Genomic DNA, 21037 nt, shown 5'->3' with positions numbered 1-21037 from the left:
CTCTATGGTCTTGGTTCGCAAGGCCTGCCGGGACAGCGGGGGTTTCCGGTCTTGGCTCTGGCGGGAGTGTTTTGAAGCCTTGGTGCTGGAGGAAAGCATGTCTCAGGAACGCGCTGTCCCGGTGAGCGCGGTTCCACTGGAAGAAATAAGTAGCTGGCCGGAGGAACTATGCCGCCGGGAATTGCCGTCTGTCCTGCCTCGGCTCCTTATATCCTTTATTGTCATTTCCACCTGGAGAGGGCTGTGGGGCCGGTCTCCAACCTTCTGTCTCGTCTTCGGGCCTTGTTGGGTCCATGCGGCTTCAACCTTCTCTTCTCTCTGTTGACAGCGAGATGAGTAAGCGAGGAAATGAAGGGCGAGCGAGAGCCGTGGGTGCTGAGGCGAAAGTCACGCTTGGCGTTGGCAGTGGGAGGGCTCTCGGGTGTTCTTACAATGTTTTCGGCAGTGGATATGGCGTTTTCTTCCACTCCTCTGGGCCTTCAAGTTGCTCTGTACGTGCAATTAAATGTGATAACTTCTGCTTGGTGGAGAGCAGGGGAGACAGGAACTTAGCCTTGAACTGTAAGGTGAGCCGACTCCGGATGAAGTAGAGGAGAGCGAGATCCTCTGAGCGCTGATATCTAAAACGGGTGGTGGTGAAAGTGAATATCTCCCTCCACTATTTTGAGAGTCGAATTAAAGGACGTGGTTCTGCCATGGTGCCAGGTCTGTAAAAGATGTTAAGCAAATTCAAATGTTATTCCCATCCGGTTTTCAAACCTCTTGGTTTATTGCTGGTGAGGAGTTGCTTGGTTTACTAATTGGCTTCCATGTGCTGCGTTTGAGGTACTTAATGACTCCGTTGTTCAGGTGCAGACCATTTAGTAGTTGAATCCCTTTTTGGTTGTAAATGTATGTGGAGGCCTAGCCCTTCATGTTGCGGAGAAGGCAATGGCAAGCCACTCCAGTACTATTGCCTAGAAAATCCCATGGATGGAGGAGCCTGGTAGGCTGTAGTCCATGGGGTCGCTAGGGGTCTGACACGACTGAGCGACTTCACTTTCACTTTTCACTTTCACACATTGGAGAAGGAAATGGCAACCCACTCCAGTGTTCTTGCCTGGAGAATCCCAGGGACGGGGCAGCCTGGTGGGCTTCCGTCTAGGGGGTCACACAGAGTCGGACACGACTGAAGTGACTTTGCAGCAGCAGCAGCAGCAGCCCTTCATGTTAAAGGGTAACTTTTTTTTTTTTTTTAACAGCTTTGAGCACAGAAAACTTAAACATAAAACTGCACTCAAAAACAAGACCTTCGCTTGAGAAATTCTGAACACTGCACAAATAATTTTTTACAAATAAAGCCAAATGTAGATTACTGTCACAAAGAAATCATTCACCTGGACACTGGCAAAATCCCACTTCAGTGCCAAAACCCTTTCTTAGTTGTGCAGATATGGAATTTCTGTCCTAAAAGATTTTTGATTTCTGCAGCTAATAGCCATCCTTCGCCTCAAAAACTTTTACAATGTACATAATACATAGCAGGCAGGGTGTTAGGCTTAGGGGGAACAAAGAACATGGTTCCTCTCCCTCCCCCACCTCAAGCTTATAGGGGATTTCAGTAATTGAAAGTAAAAATTTTTATTCCTGCCCCACCCCCCAAAAAAGAAAAAGTCAACATTCCCTCCTGGTGTTCATCTCAAACTTAAAATTCGAAAGAACCAAAACCTGTTCTTTTGATGAAATTTTCAGTTTCATCTCAAAATTCGAAAGAACCAAAACCTTTAATCAAGTTCTTTTATTTCTGCCCTCAGACTGTATTTTGAATCCATCATCCCCGTTCCCTGCCACTGCTCCAACCTCCCATAACCTCTCATCTGGGCCGTAGTTAATAGTTCTCTTGCTTCTACTCATGTCCTTTTATAATCTCTCCAAAATAAGTTCAGATTGAAAAACATGTCATTTCCTTTTTAAAGCACCCCTTACCACAAGGGCTTCTTAACAAATTAGAAATAAAATGTAAACTTTTACTTTCAAGTCTCCTCATGTTCTAAGCCTTGTTCTGTCCTACTTAGCTCACTTCATTCTAACCAGAGATACATGAAGCTCACCTACCTTAGGATCTTCATGTTTGTTGATGTTCCATGTAGCTCTTCTCCCAGCCTTTGGTAGGTCTCATTATTCAGGTTTCAGCTCAAATGTCACATGTTCAGGTAAGCCCTTTTCAGAGCCCTCAGTTTTAGGTGATTTCCCGAAACCCAGTCAGTAATACTTATCACATTGCTCTGTTCAGTTTTCTAAAGAGCAGTCAGATTGTAAATAGAAATTATGTTGTTTACTTTGTTTCCTTGTTACTTTTCCTCACTATACTATAAAGTTCATAAAGGCAGGAGTTTTGTTTGCATTGTATTGTCTCCAGCACTTAGAATAATTCCTAGCACGTAGTAAGCATTCACTGAAGGGCTAAAAAATTTCGTCATGTTTTAAAACGGCCTGAAGTCTCATTATATAATTTCGTTTTTCAGCTTTTGGTTTTACTACATCACTTTTCAACAAATGAAAGAAATTTCCTATAAATCCACAGTTCTGTCACCCAAACAATTATTTTTATCTTTTGCATTTTACATGTTATTTTTCAGTCTTTGCCTGCATATCTTCATAATGATAACTGAAGTGTAAATTTTGGAAGAGGCTAAATTTTTTTTTTTTTTTTTACCTTTTCTAAAATTTATCCATGAGGCAGATTCTGCCCTGAACTAAATTAGTTCTACTGAACTGAGTTAATGACCATGCCTCATTTTGATTGCTGCTGTAAGATATGTAGTTGCAAAGTAAGATTTCAGAAGAAGAATGACTTCTTATATTATTGTGATGGGGTTGTGGTTTTTTAATTTTTCTGATTGACACATGCTTTTATAATTCTTATATTTTTATAGTAAAAACTTCCTAACAATTATTCTTAATGGTTTGAAAGTATATAGTTTATCATGTGATTACTGTTAACTTTTACAGTGCACATAGGATAGTTTATTATCACATATTTGTAAGCTCCTATGTGCAGAAGAGTTTCAGTCAGATAAGATAGATATGCTAATAACATGAAAAGAAGGTAGAAAATGATCGGTGACAGGTGTAGATACAGTACTATAGAAGTGGGAAGGAGGAAGAAATTTGTTTCAGAAACCATGGATTATTATGGACTGTTTCTCATATGTCAGAAATTTGTCATAATTACATATAGTTTGAAGAGATAAGGTTATCCTTGAGTGTTTTGAAAATACTTCCTTAAAGTATTTTCATTCTATTGTTTATTAGCCTAGTAAGCATTACTTTTTTAAAAACAAAATGAAGCCAGTAGTTTGAGTCTAATTTTAGTTTCCTACTATCATTGCTTAAACTTCAAGAAAGGTCTTTTGAAAATCTATTCTCAGTAGTGAATATTTTACTCAGTTCAGTTCATTTGCTCAGTCGTGTCCAACTCTGCGACCCCATGGACTGCAGCACGCCAGGTCTCCCTGCCCATCAGCAACTCCTGGAGTTTACTCAAACTCATGTCCATTCAGTCAGTGATGCTATCTAACCATCTCTTATTCTCTCATCCCCTTCTCCTCCCGCCTTCAATCTTTCCCAGCATCAGGGTCTTTTCAAATGAGTTAGCTCTTCACATCAGGTGGCCAAACTTTGAAGTTTCAGCTTCAACATCAGTCCTTCCAATGAACACCCAGGACTGATTTCCTTTAGGATGGACTGGTTGGATCTCCTTGCAGTCCAAGGGACTCTCAAGTCTTCTTCAACACCACGGTTCAAAAGCATCAATTCTTTGGCGCTCAGCTTTCTTTATAGTCCAACTCACACATCCATACATGACCACTGGAAAAACCATAGCCTTGACTATACAGACCTTTGTTGGGAAAGTTATGTCTCTGCTTTTTAATATGCTGTCTAGGTTGGTCATAACTTCCCTTCCAAAGAGTAAGCGTCTTTTAATTTCATGGCTGCAGTCACCATCTGCAGTGATTTTGGAGCCCAGAAAAATAAAGTCTGACACTGTTTCCACTGTTTCTCCATCTGTTTGCCATGAAGTGATGGGAATGAATGCCACGATCTTAGTTTTCTGAATGTTGAGCTTCAAGCCAACTTTTTCACTCTCCTCTTTCACTTTCATCGAGAGGCTCTTTAGTTCTTCACTTTCTGCCATACGGTGGTGTCATCTGCATATCTGAGGTTATTGATATTTCTCCCGGCAATCTTGATTCCAGCTTGTGCTTCATCCAGCCCAGTGTTTCTCGTGATGTACTCTGCATATAAATTAAATAAGCAGGGTGACAATATACAACCTTGACCATACTCCTTTCCAGATTTGGAACCAGTCTGTTGTTCCATGTCCAGTTCTAACTGTTGCTTCCTGACCTGCATACAGATTTCTCAAGAGGCAGGTCAGGTGGTCTGGTATTCCCATCTCTTTCAGAATGTTCCACAGTTTATTGTGATCCACACAGTCAAAGGCTTTGGCATAGTCAGTAAAGCAGAAATAGATGTTTTTCTGGAACTCTATTGCTTTTTCAGTGATTCAGCGGATGTTGGCAATTTCATCTCTGGTTCCTCTGCCTTTTCTAAAGCCAGCTTGAACATCTGGAAGTTCACGGTTCATGTATTGTTGAAGCCTGGCTTGGAGAATTTTGAGCATTGCTTTGCTAGAGGGTGAGATGAATGCAATTGTGTGGTAGTTTGAGCATTCTTTGACTTTGCCTTTCTTCAGGATTGGAATAAAAACTGACCTTTGCCAGTCCCGTGGCCACTGCTGAGTTTTCCAAACTTGCTGATATATTGAGTGCAGCACTTTCAGAGCATCATCTTTTAGGATTTGAAATAGCTCAACTGGAATTCCATTACCTCCACTAGCTTTGTTCGTAGCGATGCTTCCTAAGGCCCACTTGACTTCACATTCCAGGATGTCTGGCTCTAGGTGAGTGATCACACCATCGTGATTATCTGGGTTGTGAAGATCTTTTTGTACAGTTCTCTGTGTATTCTTGCCACCTCTTGTTAATATCTTCTGCTTCTGTTAGGTCCGTTACCATTTCTGTCCTTTATCGAGCCCATCTTTGCATTCAGTGTTCCCTTGTTATCTCTAATTTTCTTGACGAGATCTCTAGTCTTTCCCATTCTATTGTTTTCCTATATTTCTTTGCATTGATCACTGAGAAAGGCTTTCTTGTCACTCCTTTCTATTCTTTGGAACTCTGCATTCAAGTGGGTATATCTTTCCTTTTCTCATTTGCTTTTTGCTTCTCTTCTTTTCACAGCTATCTGTAAGGCCTCCTCAGACAGCCATTTTGCTTTTTTGCATTTCTTTTCTTGGGGATGGTCTTGATCCCTGTCTCTTGTACAATGTCATGAACCTCCGTCCATAGTTCATCAGGTACTCTTGTCTATTAAATCTAGTCCCTTAGATCTATTTCTCACTTCCACTGTATAATCGTTAGGGATTTGATTTAGGTCACCTGAATGGTCTAGTGGTTTTCCCTACTTTCTTCAATTTAAGTCTGAATTTGGCAATAAGGAGTTCATGAACTGAGCCACAGTTAGCTCCCAGGCTTGTTGTTGCTGACTGTGTAGGGCTTCTCCATCTTTGGTTGCAAAGAATATAATCAATCTAATTTTGGTGTTGACCATCTGGTAATGTCCCTGTGTAGAGTCTTCTATTGTGTTGTTGGAATTGGGTGTTTGCTATAACCAGTGCGTTCTCTCTGCAGAACTCTTATTAGCCTTTGCCCTGCTTCATTCTGTACTCCCAAGGCCAAATTTGCCTGTTACCCCAGGTGTTTCTTGACTTCCTACTTTTGCATTCCAGTCCCCTATAATGAAAAGGACATCATTTTGGGGTATTAATTCTAGAAGGTCTTCTGGGTCTTCATAGAACCATTCAATTTCAGCTTCTTCAGCGTTACTGGTCGAGGCATAGACTTGGATTACCGTGATATTGAACATCTTAATACTATAATACTAGTATCTTCCTTAATTTTTTTACTCTATGTATCAGCATTCTGACAGTTGGATCGAGCATATTCGTAAGTAAAATTGTCTTAATTGTATGATTGCTTTGATGTCATTAAAGCTTGAGTCCCACATCTCAATACAGTTTCATATTCCCTTTAAATTTATTCTTCCTATAGTAGGGTTACAACTTTTGTAATCTTCAGTTACTTAAAATTACCAATTACCTCAAATTACAGTACTTAAAAAGTTTCAAATTTCAGTCTGCAAAGATACCAAAAATGTTCTATTTGATAACGTGTGATAAGCACAATGTACATTTTAAATATTAGTTGTTAGGCTAGCTAGATCTATAAAAAACATAATTAGCAGTCTACTGAATAACCTTCATCCTCTTTGTACGTGTAGTGTCAGTTAGAAAATACTTTCTAAGTTACAAATAGCTGATTGTTTAGGCATGACAAATTTGTTATTTGGAAAAGTTGACTTCATCTGTTTTCATTACTCTTAATGTATTTTACTTATTTACTTAGAAGAAGAGGTAGAGAATTAAGACTATCCTTTCTAGTTTACACATATATTTTGAGTTCTTTTCTATTTACATTTCACTTGATTGTGGAATATTTGCTTACAATCTTGAACCTATGTGCTGTATATGGGCATGTGGAGTCCAATTTTTTTTAAGTAACAGTTATTTTTTTATCCTGAGGTTAAGAGTTATGCACACTCAGTATAGAAAATTTGTTGACATGCAGAAAAACAGAATAATAAAACAGTTATGAATCTGAAATATTTCAGATTTTGGAGTAAGACATCCTCATCTTGATTCTGTATATTCCTGCGAGCTTATCTATGTACTATTATTTGTATATACATGTTTATATAGATTAGAATTATAACACTTGAAACTATTTTCATTTTAAAGTATTGTGGACATTTTATCATGGTTTTACATAATCTCTAACAAATGTTCTAATGATCGCAGATCCTATTCAGTAGATGTACCTCATCCATTAACTGATCCTCAGTTACTGAACATATACATTGGTTCTTAGTTTTGTTTTGTTTTTAAATTTTGCTAGTATTTCAGGTTATTGTTAATAGTTTCTTTACATAGACTATGGCATTTTGAAACTGTTCAAAGCTTTTGGTTGGTGGTACTTACATATGCTTGCATTGGGAACAGGTAGTAATCTTTGTTAGCTGATGGGACTTAATATTGTTACAAAATATATTACTATTTTCTTTTATAGAAATTCTGAAAATTCTTGTGGAAATGTTTTTACCTCATATGAACTACCTGACATTGGAACAGACTTTCTTTTCACAAGTGCTGCCAAAGGTATAGTACTGTTATTATCTTAATCAATCTACATGTTATCAAGGCTATTAAAATCTAGCCTCAGTTTTAGGCCATTAATTCTTAATTTCATAGTGTATCACATGCTTGAAATACAAATAAAACAGTTAAAAATGGTTTCATGTGAAAATATAATGGTGTTAGTGTGATTGTCAGGTGAATAAACAACTTATGTTTTCTGAGAGTATAGTTTTTTTTTTACTAATTGAATTTTTATTATTTGTAGTTAATTTTAAAACCCTTGTAATTTTTAAAGCTATTCATCAAAAATTGGGATGGATGATGAAGTTAGTTAAGTCTCTTTTTGTATCTTCTCTTTACAGTTTATTAATAATTGTTAAATTTCATTGTCTGGAAAAATGAAGCCAAAGTTTATCAAAGCAGCCTTAAAATAAAAATGGCTGGAATATTGGTAAAATCAAGTCAATTAAGAGAAAGCATCAAATTGACCACTGCATTGCTCCCTTTTAGATATATGTGGTATACCTTTTCTCTGAAAAGCAGAGTCATTACTTTTTTTTTTTAATTATGAGAACTAAACGTATTTTGCTGACAAAATGAAACTTTTTTTTTGTGATAACTTATCTCTTATTAGAATGGACTTCTAAGAGTAGCTTCGAAGCAAATAGTTATCAAAATTCCTTTTACTCATTCACTCAGTTCTCTAAAAAGATTCTTAAAATTTGTTTGTGATACCAAAAAAGGTCTAGCTAACATATGGATGAAAAGGAGATGTTGAATGTTAACAGGCCTAAAGGAAACAGTACCCTCTTTAATTACAGTGTTTTGTCAACTATGATTATTCTTGTAGCATAGTATTTAGGCCACTTAACTTGTTTAGATCTTAATTTGGCTAACTTTTCAGACAAAAACACTTAGTTCTGAGGTCATGTACTATGTGTCTAATCTAGTTACTATGTGTCTAATCTAGGAATGGTGTTTTGAGTTGGTCAACAATGGAAACAGTTTAGAAAACAAGTGAATAGGTAATTCAGCACAGAATCATTACCACTACCAGAAAATATCCGTTTAATGTTCACATGGATGTTGATTGGTTAAGATCATCATCTTTTATTTATTTAAGTGTAAGTGTAGCACTTTTTGTTACAACACCAAAAAGTGAACTTTGAGTGATTTCTTTATGGATGTTATTACAGAAATGGAAGACATCAATTTTTGTTGAAGACTTTGTATTTTTCAAAGAGATTCTGTTGTGGAAGGAAATACTATACAAAAAATACTATATGTATATATATGTGTGTGTGTTATATTACTAACTTTATTAGGTACAGTTGTTATACTGGACAATATCCTGTGGATATTAATAATGCAAAATCAAGTCAATTTTTTTCTTGAACAGTGTGTCTTTCCTTTTCTAGTGACTTCTATTACTGCTGTTTATGACCTGCTTTGTTTTCACAGACTGTGAGATTATTTGATGACATGATGTATGAGTTAACCAGTCAAGCCAGAGAACTGTCAAGCCAAAATTTAGAAATCCAGAGCACTCTAAGAAATATTTTGCAAGTATGTCAAGTATATTAGGAAGGGGGGTGGGGCAGAACTTCAAGAGTGTGAGAATTTTTATACTAATATTAGCTGTATACTCTTTATATAATGGCCCAATGCTAGAATTAAATTTATAGAATTAAAGATATGAAGATACTGTAAAAGGCATAAATGAATTTTTATACAATTTTGTGCTTAATAAGCATCTAAATTTGTAGAAGTTTAGACAAGTAATAAACTAGTATAAGACAAATATAATCAAGATCTCATGCCCTATCTTTAATTCCAAGGCATATGTATAGAATACCTGCCATATACTTTGATGTGTGGGTTAGTATGCCAACTTCTTTTTTTTAACCAAATGTCTAGCCAGTTTTAATATTTGTAATTCTGATAGACTAAAGTTATGTGTAAGGAGGAGCAGAGGGTCCGTTTTGTTCATTGCTATATCCCTAGTACACCATTTAGATGCACAGAAAATATGTTCTGAGTGAAACTTCTTTCCTTATTTCCAGACAATGGTACAGCTATTAGGAGCTCTTACTGGATGTGTTCAGCATGTCTGTGCCACTCAGGAATCCGTCATTCTAGAAAATATTCATAGTCTTCCCTCCTCAGTCCTACATGTAATCAAAAGTACATTTGTACATTGTAAGGTGAGTAATGGGTCTAAGGTACACTTTAAATGGTCTAAAATCCATGAACAAAGGGCCTGAGTTTGCAGTGTGTATGTTTGTTCATAAGCTTACATTTAACCTGTATTATTGCAGTGAATTTTTCCACAGAACTAACAGCATGTTTGTAAATATTTGTTTCAAAATGAGTAGTTATAGAGAAATCTTACAAAGGGGGCTCTTGCAGTTTCGTTGTTGTTGTCTTATTCTATTTCCTCTTGGAAATGAACGAAGTGATATAGATCATGTTGAGTCACAGGGATCCTGAAATAGTTCTGTCGTGGCATTGGTGACTCAGGTGAATTCCTTAACAATTAGGTGCCTATAAAAGGACCTTGACCTTTATTTAGTACTGTGGCAGCTTTAAAACAGAAAAGCTGGCCTAGGATTTGTGGGTCACAGGCAGTATTGACAATGCTGTTTGTTGGGTGAATGCACTTCTCTAGTTACCTAATCCTTCTCTTTGGTGATAGGGTACTAAAATGTCATGCCATGGACCTAATGTTATTAATCTCCTTTTTTGTTCTATATTCGTAAGATCTTAGAAGTCAGAGATTGTATTTTATACATGCCTGCATCTCTCAGAGTACACTATATATGATGAAAATTCGTTAAGCACTTCTTTAATGAATGAATATGTCATTCAGTAAAAATACTAAATTTATAAGCTGTAATAGAATGAGTTGAAATAAATTTGGCTCTTGAGTATTCTCTGATTTGCTTTTTTCCTCGTTATTTTTTTGTGATCAGAATAGTGAATCTGTCTATTCTGGGCGTCTACACCTAGTCGCAGACCTTCTGCAGGCTCTTTTTAAGGAAGCCTATTCTCTTCAGAAGCAGCTCATGGAACTGCTGGATATGGTGTGCATGAACCCTTTAATAGATGAGCATGATGATATTTTGAATATGGTAGTAGGTGAGTGAGAAAAACTTACTACTTAGTATGTGATGTATATTGACTATAAACCATGCATCAACTAAATTATTGAACCCAATCATTGTTTCTAAGTAATGAGTCATGATGTTAAATGTATAAAAAAATTTAAATCCTACCCAATAAACTTTTGATCTTTTCAATTTTTAGATTTCATAAAGTTGATATTTGATGCATTAACATAGATTTATATATTTAGTGATTTTCCCTACTTTCTTCAGTTTAAGTCTGAATTTGGCAAAAGGAGTTCATGATCTGAGCCACAGTCAGCTCCTGGTCTTGTTTTTGCTGACTGTATAGAGGTTCTCCATCTTTGGTTGCAAATAATATAATCAATCTGATTTTGGTATTGACCATCTGGTGATGTCAGCTGTTTTATTGACTACACCAAAGCCTTTACACAACAAACTGTGTAAAATTCTTCAAGAGATGGGAATAGTAGACTACCTTACCTGCCTCCTGAGACATCTGTATGCAGGTCAAGAAGCAACAGTTAGAAACGGACATGGAACAAGACTCGTTCCAAATAGGAAAAGGAGTACATCAAAGCTGTATATTGTCACCCTGCTTATTTAACTTATATGCAGAGTACATCATGTGACACGCTGGGCTGGATGAAGCACAAGCTGGAATCAAGATGCTGGGAGAAATATCAATAACCTCAGACATACAGATGACACCATCCTTATGGCAGAAAGTGAAGAAAAACTAGAGCCTCTTGAGGAAAGTGAAAGAGGAGAGTGAAAAGTTGGCTTAAAGCTCAACATTCAGAAAACTAAGATCGTGGCATCCGGTCCCATCACTTGATGGCAAATAGATGGGGAAACAATGGAAACAGTGAGAGACTTTATTTTCTTGGGCTCCAGAATCACTGCAGATGGTGATTGCAGCCATGAAATTAAAAGACGCTTACTCCTTGGAAGGAAAGCTATGACCAACCTAAACAGCATATTACAAAGCAGAGACATTACTTTCCCAACAAAGGTCCGACTAGTGAAAGCTATGGTTTTTCCAGACGTGTATGGATGTGAGAGTTGGGCTATAAAGTAAACTGAGTACCAAAGAATTGATGCTTTTGAACTGTGGCGTTGGAGAAGACTCTTGAGAGTCTCTTGGGCTTCAAGGAGATCCAACCAGTCCATCCTAAAGGAAATCAGTCCTGAATATTCATTGGAAGGACTGATGCTGAAGCTGAAACTCCAATACGCTGGCCACCTGGTGTGAAGAGCTGACTCATTTGAAAAGACCCTGATGCTGGGAAAGATTGAAGGCGGGAGGAGAAGGGGACGACAGAGGATGAGATGGTTGGATGGCATCACTGACTCAATGGACATGAGTTTGAGTAAGCTCCAGAAGTTGGTGATGGACTGTGCTGCAGTCCATGGGGTCGCAAAGAGTCAGAGACAACTGAGCAGCTGAACTGAACTGATATATTTAGTCAATATTCAAAGTAGATTGTTTCTCCACAGTGATTAGCAAAGAAAGCCGTGCAACCTTGTACCTTTTAAAGCAGTAGCTTTCAGAATTTTTAAGCCATAAATCCATGGTAAAGTTTTCATTCCTTCCTGAAACATATATAATTACATATGTATGTGTATGTTTGTGCATGTGTATGTATATACTATGTTTATTTATTGTACATGTAATAATGTACTCTGTAATGTACATGTAATAATGGAGAAGGAAATGGCAACCCACTCCAGTGTTCTTGCCTGGAGAATCCCAGGGACGAGGGAGCCTGGTGGGCTGCCGTCTATGGGGTTGCACAGAGTCGGACACGACTGAAGTGACTTAGCAGCAGCAATAATGTACTCTATTATAGTCTATTTCATTTTTAAAAAGTGCTGATTGCTCCTTCATTAATTTCATCACTTGCCAAATGCATCATGACCCAGAGTTTAAGAAACAATACTCCATAAGGGCAAAGGTTGCATTCATAACTTCAGCATAAGGAGAGTAAGTTGGTTTTGAACAGTATTATAAGGTACCTTTTGTTCTGTAAATCCACCCCAAAATCTATTATATTGAAGCAACTACTAGGGAGTTCCTTGGGGGTCCAGTGGTTAGGACTTGGGGCTCTCATGCCAGGGCCTGTGTTCAGTCCCTGGTTAGGGACTGAAAATCCTGCAAGCTGAGTGGCGCAGCCCCAAAAAAATGAAAAAGCAATTACTGTTTCATTTATTCACAGTTCTGAGTTAGTAGTTTTAGGCTGGGCTGAGGTGGGACAAGATTTCTCTGCTTCACAGGGTGTAACTGGCTCACCTGGGTGTTTGTGGCCATTGACCTTACTCATGACTGGTTGTGAGCAGAGGGAGGAATAATGTGCTGTACCCCATGTGTACCCCATCATCCAGCAGGTTAGCTTGGGATCAGCTACCTGCTGATAGCCTCAGGGGTTGTCAGAGCAGCAAGAGAGGGCGGGCCCCAGTAGTCAGGCACTTTACAGTCTTTGTTTGCCTTACATTTATTTTTGTCCTATTGACCAAAGTAAGTTATGTGGCCATGCCTGGGTCTGTGGAAGGGACTGCCTAAGCTCATGGACACAGAAAGGGGGTTTATTGTGCTTATTTTTATAAATTATCTACTGCAGGCAGAGTAGAAACCTTAATAAGTACTGTACAAATTTGTTTTGATTCTTGTTAGGTTTTCTTTCCTTGACAATATATCATTTTTTATTAGAATATCTGCAGAATATTTCAGTTATAATAGGGCACAAATTTTATTCCACTGAACATTTTTCATTTTGTTTAGGTCATAGAGTAGCTATAAACATCAAATTTAATTTTCCATATTTTATAAAAACTCTAAATCAAACACTTTCACTAGTTAATTTGATTTAATTTTTTTAAACTATATTACTTATTTTAACAAATGTTAAGATCATTCATAGATATTTTTAAACTCACTCCATACAATATTTCAGTGTCCTAAGAGTTCTGTTCTCTCTCCTTGTAGTTATTCATTCACTGTTGGATATCTGCTCTGTTATTTCCAGTATGGACCATGCATTTCATGCCAATACTTGGAAATTTATAATTAAGTAAGTTTTTGTTTTGTTTTTACTTTTTGTAACACATTTTCTATATCCAAAGTCTTAATTATTTGTAAGTTTTCTTAGACTGCATTTAAAACATTTTGTATGGGTTTGTGTGATATTTACTGACACTGCTCTCTGATAATCCAGATATTGTACATGTAACTCCCAAACTAAATCTTACTTCTTTATCCTGCCACCTCTAAAATTAAAAAAAAAGTTCTACTCAGTTAGCTAGTACATCTGAAATAATAGGGCATGGGTCTTAACCACTTACCTACTGCAACTGGTGTTTAACTAGCAACTATCCTTTTTCCAGGCTTAGGTTAGTTGATAATTAGACCTGAATACAATCCCTTCATTATATGCTTTTGAGTTGTTTAATTCCATTTATAATTTTAACTAGAACATTGTGTGAGGTTACTAGGGAGAATGTTCGTAATATTCATCAGATTCTTGCAGGTGGGAGGAAGTATAGTTGAGATGTAAAAATGGTTAAGAATCTTTATACATATGGATAAAACATTAAAAATCAGTGTAATACTTTCAGGTCTTGGGTGCTTTTCTTGCACCGGGTCATTACATTGCCAACAAGTAATAAATAGTGCAGTGGTTAAAAGTGTCAATTCACAGCCATGCTGCATATACTTGAATCCTTTCTGAAATAACTTATCCTCCGGAAGTCCTAGGCAAGTTAGTTAACTTCTCTGAGCCTTAGTTTGCTCATCTGAAAATGGAAGTTGTAACAAAAGTACCTTCTTTATGGGGGTATAGTGAGAATTAATTGAGTTTATCAGTGTGAAATGCTTGGAACTCTGCAAGGCACGTAGTGAAGTGCTCAGTGAGTTAGTCATACTACCATCACCATCAGGGCTTCCCAGGTGGTACAGTAGTAAAGAATCTGCCTGCCAATGCAGGAGACGCAGGTTCAGTCCCTGGTCCAGGAAGATCCCCTGGAGAAGGAAATGGCAACTCACCCAAGTATTCTTGCCTGGAGAATCCCATGGATAGAGGAGGCTGGTGGGCTACAGTCCATAGAGTCGCAAAGAGTCAGACACGATTGAGCAACTGAGCACACATGCCATCACCATCAAGTATTGTCTACTCTTGCCCACTTCTGATTCATATTCTATTCTGCATTCAGACTGATCTGCTTCTAAAAATGTCAATCAAATCATGTTACTCTACTGCTTAAAATCTATCCAAGTTAGAGTAGATGTCTCTGTTGTAGCACCCTGAACTTCTCCACCTTAGCATTTGTCACAGCTGCAATCAGTCAATTATTCTTACATTATTTAATCTTCTGTCTTGTGTTGGACTAGAAATTCCATACAGACAGGGCAGAGATTGTGTCTTTTCATTCACTCCTCTATCTCCAGGCCCTCACAGACTCCAGTGTATATTAAGAGTTCAATTAATATTTTATAAGGAGAAATTAAAAATTAGCAACTTAAACTAATATGACAACTTCAGAGGTAAAGTCAGCACGTCTTAATTATGCCATATCTATTATAAATGATGCATTTTGATTTTTTATATGTTTTTTCAAATCATATTTTTATAGTCCTAAGTTACTTGTGGTGATTATATTTTCTTTTTATTCATTTAGGCAGAGCCTTAAGCACCAGTCGGTTATAAAGAGTCAGCTGAAACACAGAGCTATAATTACTAGCTTGTGTGAAGACATTCTTTTCTCCTTCAATTCTTGTTTACAGTTAGCTGAGCAGATGATACAGTCAGATGCACAGGTAAAAATATGGGCTGACAGCACTGTGAACAGTAGCTCTTTTTCCTTTGACAGTTATTACTAAATCTTATTTGTTTTTTTTTTTTCTAAATCTTATTTGAATCTATGAATCGGTTTACCAAAATGGGTTTTAATTTGTTTTGTTTTTGTTTTCAACTTGTGAGATTATTTGCAGCCCAATATTACTTTTCACCCAGAATGTTACATTAGACTCCTGTAACTCCTCTACTTTCATTCCCTCTCCAGTCAATCTGTCCCTGCCTTTTTAAATACTTGCTGGTTGGTCAAGGCATTCTCCTCAGAATCCTTTAAGTCTTTTCTACTCTTACACAGAAGTCTGATTCCTTAGTGCTATTTTTATTTAAGGTTCTCTTGGAATAGCCACAGTGAACCTTTTCTTCACAAATCCATTGCAACTTGTAGAGAAGCAGTATACAGGTGTGTGTATGTGTGTGTTTCTGTCAGTCTTCTAAACTTGGTTTATACTTATATATATTTACATTGATTTCAAAAAATTATAGTGTTGAATTGGCATCAGTTTTATAAAACATTGTATTCTAAAAATTTGTAATATGCTTACTGGGAATTATAGTGTATTTTCCTGTAATTACTATACATAGTCTGTTCTCAGACTAGCTCTTAAGTTTAACTCTTTAAGTCCTAAATTATAGGACTAACTGTACTCATGACTTAACAGTTTTAAGTAATAATTTCAATGAGTTGTGTTTTTTAAGTTGCTAAGTCGTATCCAGCGCTTTGTGACACCATGGACTGCAGCATGCCGGGCTTCCATGTCCTTCACTGTCTCCTGGAGTTTGCTCAACTTCATGTCCATTGAATTGGTGATAGTATCTAACCATCTCATCCTCTGTTGTCCTCTTTTCCTCCCGCCCTCAATCTTTCCCACTATCAGGGTCTTGTCCAATGAAGTGACTCTTTGCATCATGGGGCCAAAGTATTGGAGCTTCAGCATCAGTCCTTCCAATGAATATTCAGGGTTGATTTCCTTTAGGGTTGACTAGTTTGGTCTCCTTGCTATCCAGTGGACTCTCAAGAGTCTTCTCCAACACCACAGTTCAAAAGCATCACTTCTTCAGCCTTCAGGCTTCTTTATGGTCCAACTCTCACATCCGTACATAACTACAGGATAAACCATAGCTTTGACTATATGGACCTTTGTCAGCAAAGTGATCTTTTTTTCTTGATACACTGTCTAGGTTTGTCATAGCTTTCCTTCCAGAGAGCAAGCATCTTTTAGTTTCATAACTGCAGTCACCATCCACAGTGATTTAGGAGCACGATAAAATCTGTCACTGTTTCCCTATCTATTTGCCATGAATTGATGGGACTAGCCAGACTTCAGCAACACATGCACCGTGAACTTCTAGATGTTCAAGCTGGGTTTAGAAAAGGCAGAGGAACCAGAGATCAAATTGCCAACATTTGCTGGATCGTTGGAAAAGCAAGAGAGTTCCAGAAAAACATCTATTTCTGCTTCATTGACTATGCCAAAGCTTTTGACTGTGTGGATCACAATAAACTGTGGAACATTCTGAAAGAGATGGGAATACCAGACCACCTGACCTGCCTCTTGAGAAATCTGTATGCAGGTCAGGAAGCAACAGTTAGAACTGGCCATGGAACAACAAACTGGTTCCAAATAGGAAAAGGAGTATGTCAAGGCTGTATATTGTCACCCTGCTTATTTAACTTATATGCAGAGTACATAATGAGGAACGCTGGGCTGGAAAAAGGACCAGCTATAATCAAGATTTCTGGGAGAAATACCAGTAACCTCAGATATGCAGATGACACCACCCTTATGGCAGAAAGTGAAGAGGAACTAAGGTAAAAGAGGAGAGTGAAAAAAGTTGTCTAAAGGCTCACCATTCAGAAAACCTAAGATCATGGCTTCCAGTCTCATCATTTCTTGGCAAATAGATGGGGAAACAGTGGTTGACTTTATTTTTGGGAAAATCACTGCAAATGGTGATTGCAGCCATGAAATTAAAAGATGCTTACTCCTTGGAAGGAAAGTTATGACCAACCTAGATAGTATATTAAAAAGCAGAGACATTACTTTGCCATCAAAGGTCTGTCCAGTCAAGGCTGTGGTTTTTCCATCAAAGGTCTGTCCAGCCAAGGCTGTGGTTTTTCCAATAGTCATGTATTGATGTGAGAATTGGACTATAAAGAAACCTGAGCGCCAAAGAATTGATGCTTTTGAACTGTGGTGTTGGAGAAGACTCTTGAGAGTCCCTTGGACTGCAAGGAGATCCAACCAGTCCATTCTAAAGGAGATCAGTCCTGGGTGTTCATTGGAAGGACTGATGTTGAAGCTGAAACTCCAGTACTTTGGCCATCAGATGCAAAGAGCTGACTTTGAAAAGACCCTGATGCTGGGAAAGATTGAGGGCAGGAGGAGAAGGGGATGACAGAGGGTGAGATGGTTGGATGGCATCACCGACTCAGCGGGCATGAGTTTGGGTAAACTCTGGGAGTTGGTGATAGACAGGGAGGCCTGGTGTGCTGCGGTTCATGGGGTCGCAAAGAATCAGACACGACTGACCAATTGAACTGATGGGACTAGATGCCATGATCTTAGTTTTTTGAATGTTGACTTTTAAGCCTGCTTTTTCACTTTCCTCTTTCACTTTTATCAAGAGGCTCTGCAGTTCCTCTTTGCCTTCTGCCATTAGAATGCTATGAGGTTGATATCTCTCCTGGCAATCTTGACTCCAACTTGTGATTCATCCAGCCTGGCATTCCACATGGTGTACTCTGCATAGAAGTTAAATAATTTCAATGGTAAATGAGTAAATATTTTTCCGTAGGATCACAATAACATCTCTTCCTGTCATAGACCTGTGAATGGATACAGGAAATTCCTTTGTCTGTTGTTCTTTGCCCAGCAACTGTGGGGGTGGGCGTGTGAGGATTCATTCAGTACCTAAACACTGGTCACAACTTCTAGGCCAGGGATGATCTGGAAAGAGAGACCTAGAGGAGGGTGGGAAGTTTGAAAAGGGCTTCTGAAATTGGTAAGAGGGAGTGAGGAGTAGCTTTAGGAAGGGGCAAACCCTTTCTTTCTTGCTTCTCTTCTTTTTACCTATCCTCCCCTTCCATCCGTTTTTTTCCTTTTTGTCCCCACTTGCTTCATTTACCCTTTCTAATTCCCCTCACCTTGCTGAAAGGAGAAGGTATTTGCTTAACTATCCTGTGTCAGTGGCAGAAAGGATGCTCCCTTCTCCACCTGTACCGCGGCCGCCTCTTTTCCCAATTTCTGTCTTGTTTATCTTGACACCACAGATCCCCCAGTTAGTACTTATTCAGAGAGTAAGATTAGACAGACTCCTTGGAGAGGAGTGAGATGGAGAAAGCTGAAGCCACAGTACAGTCTATAGTGGAAGAGGAAAGAGAAGTCCTGAGAGTACCTGATCAGGACGGCTGTTTGTACATAAGGTATATAAGTTCAGTGCATATAAACTCCTTGTACATGAAAATCAGAGAATTGTAAACTTTCCTAACTGTCCAAGTAGATTTTCATGTTTTTCCTTATTGTTTTTCTTTATTTATTTGGGATTCATAAGTGTAACTAGCACTACTTACTGCTGTCCATTGCCTGAAATGGAGCTTTGAAAAAGTCTGTAGTTTCTCCATTCTTAAGTCTGCATTTTAAATAGCAATGCCCTTTGCTGTTTACTATTGATATTTATTGAGGAATCAAACTGTTTCATTAAACTCTTACAAGCAGTTTTTTCATCTTCTTTTTAAAAACATCATAAGGAAACACTAGATTTTATAGGTAATATGCTGTTTATGGAAGCATAGATGTATGGGTCCCTGAATTATGTAGTTGAAGCTGCTATATAACAAATGATCATAAATGACTGCAAATCAGGTGGCAGATTTATTCACTCGCAGTTCTAGAGGATAGATCTCTGAAGCATATCAGCAGGACCTTGATCACTTGCAGACTCTGTGGGAGAGTCCGCTGCATCCTCTCTCTCAGTTTCTGTCGTCACTGGCATTCCTGGATTTGCAGCTGTACAGCTTCAGTCTCTGCTGCCATCATCACCAGGTATTCTCTCCTTGTCTCTTCACATTATCTTCATAATAAGGACACCAGTTACGTTAGATTAAGTGCACATCCTACTCCAGTATGACCTCATCTTAACTAATTACATCTGCAGTGTCCCTACTTCCAAAGGAAGTCACATCCTGGGGTTTTGGGCATTAGGACTTCAACCTGTCTTTTTAGGAGACACAGTTCAACCCATGACAGCTCCTATAATGGATGTTCTCTCTCTTAAGTCTTGAACATGGTTTCAAAATGAACTATTATATATAGACTTTGTAACAAGCTTTTTCATCACCAGTAATTTACACGGGGAAAATTTATTTGTAAGGCTCTTAGATATAAATTTGTACTATAATTCCTACTTTTACTAATGTAATGCTTATAGAAAGTTATATTCAGAAAAACTCATTTTAAAATATGTTGCCTATAGTTGGTTGGATTTATTGCTCACTACATTTAGACTTTATCAGTACTTTAAAGAAAGGAAGAGTGGCTCAATATTTTGAAACATTAAACACATAGCACACATTTAAAAATAATAATAGGATTATACAAATTGTTTTGCAGCTTGATTTTTTACTGAATCTATCTTGAGGCTTTCTGTATCCCTGAGGGTATATCTACCCAATTCCTTTTAATAGCTCTATGCCACTACCGTTTATGAATACACCTTGGATTTATTTACCCATTCTCCAGTTAATGGAGAATGGTTCATTTCAATTTTCACGACATAAAAAAGGTTACATTGCATACCTATCCTGGTATTTCAATAGAATATATTTCCAGAAGTGGAATTGTTACTGGGTCAAGGAGTTTTAATGCTTAAGCTTTTAATAATAATAATAGTAATGCAAAGAGGGTGTTATTTTATGCTCCCATAAATGTTTTAAAGTGCTTATTACTACACTTCCATATCAACACTGGAATATATCAGTCTTTTAAATCTTTGCTAATCAAATAGTCACCTGTCCTCCAGCTTCAAAAGATATGTAATTAGGCTGTGATTTGGATGTTTTCAGTATTACTTTATTGGAAATTTTGTAGTTTCCTTTCTGCAACCTGCCTTCTCATGTCTTTTATCTGTTTTCTTTTATATCTCATTCTTTTATGGGTTTGTAAGATCTTTTTCTTGCAGTCCATGGGGTCACAAAAAGTCAGACAGGACTTAGTGACTGAACAACAACAGAGACCTTTTTCTTTTGACCATTTACTGATCCCCATATCAGTTCAGTTCAGTTCAGTCGCTCAGTCGTGTCCGACTCTCCACGACCCCATGAATCACAGCACGCCAGGCCTCCCTGTCCATCACCAACTCCCGGAGTTCACTCAAACACATGTCCACAGAGTCGGTGATGCCATCCAGCCATCTCATTCTCTGTCGTCCCCTTCTTCTCCCGCTCTCAACCTTTCCCAGCATCAGAGTCTTTTTCCAGTGAGTCAACTCGTCGCATGAGGTGGCCAAAGTATTGCAGTTTCAGCTTTAGCATCAGTCCTTCCAATGAACACCCAGGATTGATCTCCTTTAGAATGGACTGGTTGGATCTCCTTGCAGTCCAAGGGACTCTTCAAGAGTCTTCTCCAACACCACAGTTCAAAAGCATCAATTCTTCGGCGATCAGCCTTCTTCACAGTCCCAACTCTCACATCCCCATATAGCAAGGGACAGTTAAGATATTAAAGTTTGTTTCACTGTCAGATCAATCAAATATCACCTGTTTTGCT

General features: G+C 38.0%; 1 protein-coding gene across 3 annotated transcripts in view; it reads left to right on the top strand.

Moving 5' to 3' along the window:
- The first annotated feature begins 2 nt into the window (after positions 1 to 2).
- Positions 3 to 21037, top strand: part of FIRRM (FIGNL1 interacting regulator of recombination and mitosis) — a 53051-nt gene continuing 32016 nt past the window's right edge. For all 3 annotated transcript variants that reach the window (XM_055419667.2, XM_055419666.2, XM_055419665.2), the window contains exons 1-8: positions 3 to 208; positions 6011 to 6050; positions 7230 to 7318; positions 8759 to 8863; positions 9361 to 9501; positions 10270 to 10435; positions 13409 to 13493; positions 15097 to 15235. In XM_055419667.2, coding sequence (XP_055275642.2) covers positions 5 to 208; positions 6011 to 6050; positions 7230 to 7318; positions 8759 to 8863; positions 9361 to 9501; positions 10270 to 10435; positions 13409 to 13493; positions 15097 to 15235 — 969 coding nt within the window. In that variant the 5' untranslated portion in view covers positions 3 to 4. The remainder of the gene's footprint in view (positions 209 to 6010; positions 6051 to 7229; positions 7319 to 8758; positions 8864 to 9360; positions 9502 to 10269; positions 10436 to 13408; positions 13494 to 15096; positions 15236 to 21037) is intronic.

Source organism: Moschus berezovskii, chromosome 17 (assembly GCF_049115385.1).
Source record: "Moschus berezovskii isolate FMDL1 chromosome 17, NW_MosBer_1.0, whole genome shotgun sequence".
NCBI classification, from domain to species: domain Eukaryota; kingdom Metazoa; phylum Chordata; class Mammalia; order Artiodactyla; family Moschidae; genus Moschus; species Moschus berezovskii.
Note: the sequence above shows the minus strand (reverse complement) of the source record. Positions and strands in the feature narration are given on the sequence as shown.